Source organism: Stenella coeruleoalba (assembly GCF_951394435.1).
Source record: "Stenella coeruleoalba genome assembly, chromosome: 16".
In the NCBI taxonomy this organism is placed as follows: domain Eukaryota; kingdom Metazoa; phylum Chordata; class Mammalia; order Artiodactyla; family Delphinidae; genus Stenella; species Stenella coeruleoalba.
Window position 1 is genome coordinate 34720262 of NC_137162.1, and position 7951 is coordinate 34728212.

Sequence of the window (7951 nt, forward strand, 5' to 3'; positions counted from 1 at the left end):
TGCTGGCGCCCGGCCTGGGGCAGGTTTGCTGCATTCCCTCCTGGCCTGCACCCGCTACTTGCGCTACGGTGCTGCCTCCACGGCGCTTCGCCCGGGGCTCCTGTTAACGCGACTCAGACCAGCTGGCCGGGGTTCTCCGAGCGGCCCCAGAGCCCCGCGAATCCCGCGTTACCGCCGTCACGTCCCGGGCGAGGGCTCGCGCCCCAGCTGAGACCTGGTTGGTCGCGCCGTCGAGCTCGCGGCTCGGCGATTGGTCCCAGCCGTCGCCTCACGTGGTCCCGAGCAGATAAGCGGCCTCTCGGGCGCTGCACCCGCAATCCGCCAGAGCTGCAGCCAAGCCGGGGCTGCTGGGAGCCGGGTGCGAACTCGCGCAGGCAGCGGAGTCCCGCCGCCCCTCTGCCTAATGAGCTGCACCAGGTAGGTTCCCTGTAGATTCCCCGCCCCGGAGCACAGGGAGCGGGCAGCTGCAGGGAGGTTGGGCTGCGTTTTCCTTCTGTCATCACCGCACATGAAGACCCCAGGGGAGGGCGGGTTGACTGGCTGCTGACTTGGAATCTGGCACCGGGGAGGCCTCGGAGGTGTGGAGATTTGCTCTGTGCTTCTTAGGCAGAGCTGATTTTGGTAAACGGCATCTTAAACCAGAAACTGTCTTAACGTGAGTCAGCTTGAGTTCTGATTCCCTCATGGATTCCGACCGTATCTCTTGGTCCTGCACAAATGTCTCAAGGACTCGGGCCGCTTAACTCGTGGGAATAGCACTCTGAGATTGCTGGTTGGGTAGTTTAGCTTTGGGAATAACTACAGGACGATGTTCGCATTCCTTGGTCCTCTTCCGTTCTTCTTATGACGGTTTGCCATAGAAAACTCAGTCTCAGAGTTTGAGCAAACGATTATTTTTAAACTCTGGGGCAGGACTTAAATTCCAGGGAAATCTCCGTATCCTTAAACTGTCTTTCTATAAGTGCAAAATATGAAAATACAAAACAAACCTCCCAAACACCCCCGCCCCCTGCAAAACCACGTAAATAGCTCCTCTAGACATAACTTAGCAGACCTCTCTAAAAATCCTGCCTGTTCACTATTATTAGAGCCACAAATATAACTTTCTCTTTCATTTGTTTGTTCTAAGTTTGTAGGTCTCCCAGAAAAATCCCAAGTCTAATAAAGTAAATTCTCTGAATGTTCTTTTATTATCCATCCTATGATAATGACCATTTGCCTCTGTGCTTAGAGCTGCTGGGAAGAACGTTACTAAAGCCAGACTGAGAAATGTCACATACAGTATACACACACCTCTTATCTGAAGGCTAGGATAGGGGAAGAATGTCCATAAGCTTGGCAATGTACTCAGGGCTAAAGGCCAGAAAAAATATCCTTCTTGATGGATACGTCTTGATTTAGTATTGCGGGGCATAGTTATGTTTAAATTTTAAATAGCTTTATTATCTTTCTGGTTATAAATATCCATTGCCAAAACATTAGAAAATACCAAAAAAGTACAAAGGCAAAAATAGATCACCTATCACCCAGAGATAATTGTTATCTTTTTGTTGTGCTTCCTATTACACTTTTCAACATTTCTCAGTTCATATATATAGCATATGTTGAAAACAGCCCCATTTTCAGGTCATCAACTTTTTCCACTTAAATGTGGACTTGACATGGATGTCTTTCTTTGTGAAATACAGATTAGGTAAAGTTTTTTTTTAAGTTCACCAGTTGCTGACTTGCACTTCAGTGGGTTATTTGTGTAAAATGATGAAGAGCATGATAATGAAAGTGCAAAGATAATCCTCTGGTTCACTCTTTCTAGCCCCTCACTCTCGAAACCATTCCATGAGAATTTTTATTGCTGTTTTTTTCTTTTCAAGTGGATTACTATTCCAGAGAAGTGTAATCAGTTCAACAGCAAAATCATCAAAGCAGTTGAGGGAGCGCAGTTGAGGGAGCACTTTGGTTCTAGAACCTATCTGGTCATTAGATCACCTGGGAAGCTTTAAGAACATATTTACCTCCTTGTCCCCGTTCGCAGAGGTTCTGCATTAGTGGCTCTAAGTCCTAGGATTCAGCATTAAAGAAAAAGGAAGCAAACCAACTCCCTAGGCCATTGTGAACCGACAGGTTTGAGAACCACTGGTCCAGAACAGACCAAATGGTTTTAGAGCTGTATTAGAGATGATCGCATCCAAATCTTTTATGTCTCAGATGGAGAAACTGAGACCCCAAGTGTTTTAACCCATGGCCTATAGCCAGTCAAGGGTAGAGCCAGACATAAGATGCAGCTGTCATCACCTAATACTGTATTCCTTCACTACATATGAGAGCACCTCCTTGAAACTTACTGTGCTGGCTATAACTTAGCTAACAAAAATAGTACAGATATATTTGGGACCAGGCGAAGTGCATTCCAGGTGCAGATGATAACCTCTCTTCTTTTTGTATTCCAGAATGATCCAGGTTTTAGATCCACGGCCTTTGACAAGTTCGGTCATGCCCGTGGATGTGGCTATGAGGCTCTGCCTGGCTCATTCCCCACCTCTGAAGAGCTTCCTGGGCCCTTATGATGACTTCCAACGAAGAAATTTCGTGAACAAATTAAAGCCACTGAAGCCGTGTCTCAACATAAAACAGGAAGCCAAAACACAGAACGACTGGAAGCCTTCACACAACCAAGCCAAGAAGCGGGTGGTGTTTGCGGACTCCAAGGGCCTCTCCCTCACTGCCATCCACGTCTTCTCGGACCTTCCGGAAGAGCCAGTGTGGGACCTCCAGTTTGACCTCTTGGACCTGAACGATATCTCCTCAGGCTTAAAACTCCACGAGGAGAAAAACTTGATTTTAGATTTCCCTCAACCTTCAGCTGATTACTTAAGTTTTCGGAACCACTTCCAGAAGAACTCTGTCTGCCTGGAGAACTGCTCTTTGCAGGAGCGAACGGTGATGGGGACTGTGAAGGTGAAAAACATGAGCTTTGAGAAGAAGGTTCAGATCCGGATCACTTTTGATACCTGGCAGAGCTACACGGATGTGGACTGTGTCTACATGAAAAACGTGTATGGTGGCTCCGAGAGTGACACCTTCTCGTTTGCCATTGACCTACCCTCCGTCATCCCAACGAAGGAGAAAATTGAGTTCTGCATCTCATACCATGCTAACGGGCGGGTCTTCTGGGACAACAATGAGGGTCAGAATTACAGAATTGTCCACGCGCAGTGGAAACCTGATGGAGTGCAGACGCAGAGGGCAGCCCAGGACTGCACCTTCCACCAGGCGTCCCCCAAGGCCGAGCTGGAGTCGACAGTCTTCGGCAGCCCGAGGCTGGCCAGCGGGCTCTTCCCAGAATGGCAGAGCTGGGGGAGGATGGAGAACTTGTCCTCTTACCGATGAATGAAGCAACCTAGCGGCTGGTCTTGACCTTATTGCCCATGTAATTCTAGATCTGTGTTGCTTAATATTAGGAAGGCATTGCTACTTTCCTTCAGTAGGTTTAGCTTGGAACTTTTGAGACCTGGCTACAAAAAAGATAGCCCCTTGAGAATTTAGTGTGGGGTTCTATATGGATGACGCTGCCCCATTTTGCTGTGGAGGGTCAAGTAACAGCCTGGTAACCCTATTTTTATAAAAGTAATACATTGTCAATGCCCATTTCTCCTTCCCTCTCAATTCACTGGCTTTCACGTTGGGCAAGAAAAGGTTGAGGAAGGACAGTGGATGGTGACAGAAAGCTGTGTTAATGGTATGAGGAATGTCTGAAAAGTATACCCAAAGGGCTCTGCCCCTCAGGTCAGAGTAGGAGCCAGAGGTCTGATACTTAACTGTCGGTGAGAAAATGTAAGGTTATTTTGTGGTTTTAAGTTGGTTTTACAGTTCTCTCCCAGGGAAGTAATTTGTAGAGGGGAGAAAAACATCCATTCTATGTATTCTTGTAGAGAAAAACCCAAACAAACTTTAGGAGTGTTGGGTGGTACTGGGGAAAGTGAATTATAATTCTGGGGAATCAAGATTGATTCTGTTCAAACGTGACTTAACAAAAATCATGATTTGGGGAAAGCTTAAGCAAATCTGGCTTTGCAGTCCTAATGGGATAAGCGACCTTGCTTGTGATCAAGGTGCCATGCTTGGGTTCTCAGTATAGATGCTGCCTGACCAAAAAACCCATGCCATCATCATTGGTCAACAGCTTGTAGGGACTCTGTGTCATGTCAAGGATCACTCTTTGCCAGTGCCTTGATTAAACCAGAATGTTGTAGTTGCTTAACCCGAGTGTGTGAAGGGTCATCGGATAACCTGTGAGCGTTTGGCCTCCTAAGAAGGCCCACTCTGTATGCTGGCATTCCTCCTGCAAAACTGTTGTATCTTCAAGAGTGCCGTCAATGTACACAACTCGCGTCCTTCATATTGAAGGTGACTCATTTTTCTGCCACACTTTTTCGATGTGATGTTGGAAGTGAGGATTGGCACTGATTCTCAATTTAAGAATCCAGTACCTTGCACATAAAAGTAGCCATTTCTGTTTCTTGCCTATATTCTTCTTGTTATTTTAAGTCTTCCTACCAATATCTTTAAAGTCCACATTTTTTTTTTAATGGATGTGAATTGTTTGGGGTGTGTTGTAATATACTTGTTTTGGAGTGTGCCTAAATCCATTCTGTAAAATCTTCAGAACAGGAGCCTCTGAATGTTTGCTTCTATCATTGTGCACGTCCACTGAGGTGTTCCGAGAATGCAGTTAATTTTAACACATGATCTGCCATGCTGGAAGCGTACTAGTGGAATAACTCTGCTATGACAATATTTGAAGCTTGGCTAGCACCCACAATTTTTCTGCTCTAAATATTTCACTCTCCTATAGCTATCCTCTGTGAACTTCTCACTTTAAAAATAAAAATGTTTGATATAAGATCTGAGTATGTTTTCTTTCTCAAAGCCACAGTTAGTTAAATAAGAAACCATCAACTGATACTCTCCTGTTTTCTTTAAGAACAACTGAGCAGGGTTAGTTTGGACCAGGAATTGGATCCACCTGCAAGTATTCACGTGGTCCCAGTCTCATTAGTGAGAATTTCCACCTCCTGACCATTGGGGCTGGGGTCCAGGGGCAGTGACTTGAGCTGCTGGGACTGTCCCCCTGACTGTCCCCATCTGTGCTGACTGCTCATAACGTGTACTCTCTGCTGGGTCAGGTTTATCTTGGGGTCCACCTCTCGAGAGTCTTTGAAATGGGGGAAGGGATGGTGTGGGAAGTGGCTTCTACCTCCTGAGATCCGGCTCCCTCCTGCAGGGGCAAAGCTTGGAGCTGCATGGAGGGTGTAGGGAGGGGCAGTGGGCATCAGTCCCAGACTGAGGGGGAGCTCAGCTCCTTGGGGTATGAGGCAGCAGATCTAGGAACCAAAGTTGTAGTTTCAGTTCTTGCCTAAAATGCCAAAAATGTCTTCTGCACAGTATAACTTAAGGGGGAATAAATGACCGACCTAGAAAGGCCCAATTATGAAAAACAAATTTAATCATATCACAACAGCCTCTTGATCAGAAGTTGTAAACTATAGGCCTACAGGCTGTATCTGGCTGCAGATTTTTTTTTTGATACTGTTTTTTGGTTTCTTTCTCTGTTTTTTTTTTAAAGAGAATTTATTTCCAAGAGCAGACCATCAGCAGGCTACATTAAAAAAAAAAAAATCTAGATTTCCTTTCTTCTGAAAAAGTTGCAAGGTCTTTCCTCATGGTGACAGTTACCTGGAGTTGAGTAGCAGCTGCCTCCTTTATAGATGGGCTATATTTGCTTTTTTAAAAGTATAATTTTAAAAAATTATAGTATTTTTTATAATAGTATACTTTATAAAAGTATAATTGCTTTACAATGTTGCTTTACAATGTTGTGTTAGTTTCCGCTGTATAGTGAAGTGAATCAGCTATATGTATACATATATCCCCTCCCTCTTGGACCTCCCTCCCACCCCCCCCCCCCACCCCACCTAGGTCTTCATAGAGCCCCGAGCTGAGCTGCCTGTGCTTTATAGCATGTTCCTGCTAGTTATCTATTTTACACATGGTAGTGTATATATGTCAATTCTAATCTCCCAGTTCGTCCCCCCTCCCTTTCCCCCCTCCCCCAGTGTCCACATGTTCGTTCTCTATGTCTATGTCTCTATTCCTGCCCTGCAAATAGGTATATTAATGCATATACGTGGAATCTAGAAAAATGGTACAGAGGTACTTGCTTGTTTTGTCACCCCTGCTGCATTCTTCTGTGCTGTCTGCCTGACTTCTGTAGGCGCTGGAGTTCATGAAACTTACTCTGAAACTTACTCATGAAATGTTCTCTGGCTCTCTGTTCATGCTGACGGTTGGGTGAAGAGAGCCCTCTTCCCACAGGTTGGAGAAAAATTAAATATGGGTCTGACAGGGACCTTGAAGACCATGGGATGCAAATGTCTGCCTTTATTAAATAAACTCAGATTCAGAGAGAGAAAGTGACTTGTTCAAGGTCCCGTGGCAGGTTGAGTTGGCCTGGAACAGTGACTTCCAGGCCGGACAGTGATTGTTTTCTCTTTTTTCTTTTTAAAAATATTTTTTATTCTTTTGCTTTTTTTAAATAAAAGTTTTTGTTTTTGTAGATGGTGACTTTTTGCCTAGTGTTTTCCTTTCCACTTCTTCCTTGAAGTCTCCCCTGAAGACCTTCCTTTCCTAGCTGCCCCCTTCCTTTTTTTTTAAATTAAAAATATTTTTTATTGGAGTATAGTTGATTTACAATGTTGTGTTAGTTTCTGCAGTACAGCAAAGTGAATCAGTTATACATATACATATATGCACTCTTTTTTTAAGATTCTATTCCCTATAGGTCATTACAGAGTATTGAGTAGAGTTCCCTGTGCTATACAGCAGGTTCTTATTGGTTATCTATTTTATATATTGTAGTGTGTGTATATGTCAATCCCAGTCTCCCAATTTATCCCTCCCTACCCCTGTCCCCTCTGGTAACCCTAAGTTTGTTTTCTACATCCCTGACTCTACTTCTGTTTTGTAAATAAGTTCACTTGTACAATTATTTTAGATTCCACATATAAGTGATATCATATGATATTTGTCTTTCTTAAAGAGGGAGTGATTGCCAGGCAGGCATGACTCTGGTCAGCTCTTGCTGGTCACCTATGCCAGCTCCACCCACCACTGGCTTGTCCTGGGCTGCACGTGAACTGAAGGAGGAGAGCCTGGTCAAAGAGCAAGCTGTTCCTGAGTGTTTCCTATTGAACAGAATCAACTCTATTTCACATCCTGATACCTCACCTCATAGCAGAAGCAACACTGCTTTTAAAGTTTAACACGGAGAATGGCTTGAATTTGGGGTGCATGATATTCTGTTCCCGAGAAATAAGGCTTAATTTAGTTATTTAAGGAAGGACTTGGCCCTCTTCTAGATTTATGGCTTTCCTTTTAGTTTATCCCCACACTGAAGTGCAGTTAGCAGACTGTGCATCTTCATCATTGTGAGTCCCAAAGAGCTGCCCAAGTCTGGGTGATCCTCCAGGCCCCAAAGAGAGAGCCTCCTTTTCAGCTTTCATCGCCAGGCTCCCCACAGAGGTTTTTTGTTTTTTTGTTTTGTCTTAGCAGCTTCTGGGAGTTGTGGCCTAAACAAACCCTCTAGATCGTGGGCAAGGATCCCAAAGTCAGAGCAGTACCTTATATGCAGTTTTGCTGATTTCCTGCCTCTGGACCCGTCCCTCTTTCTGCCAATGAGTGGGCACCCACTACTGGGTTTATAGGATCCCTCTACGCCAGTGGTCCTCAACCTTGGCTACATATCAGAATCACCTAGAGAGCTTTATAAGGACTGATGCCTGCCTCCCTCCACCCCTCTCAGATTCTTTTGTAATCATTCTGGGTTGTGGCCTGGGTATTGGATAGTTTTGAGAGCTTCCCAGCTGTTTCCAATATGCGTCAAGGTTGAGGACCC

At 44.9% G+C, this 7951-nt stretch overlaps 1 protein-coding gene across 1 annotated transcript; it reads left to right on the forward strand.

The window, feature by feature from the left end:
• The first annotated feature begins 333 nt into the window (after nt 1-333).
• Nucleotides 334-4945, forward strand: PPP1R3C (protein phosphatase 1 regulatory subunit 3C). Its single transcript, XM_079900128.1, has 2 exons — nt 334-417; nt 2448-4945. Exons 1-2 carry the CDS (start codon nt 404-406, stop codon nt 3385-3387), a joined length of 954 nt encoding a protein of 317 aa, XP_079756254.1. The 5' UTR covers nt 334-403; the 3' UTR covers nt 3388-4945.
• The last annotated feature ends 3006 nt before the right edge of the window (nt 4946-7951 follow it).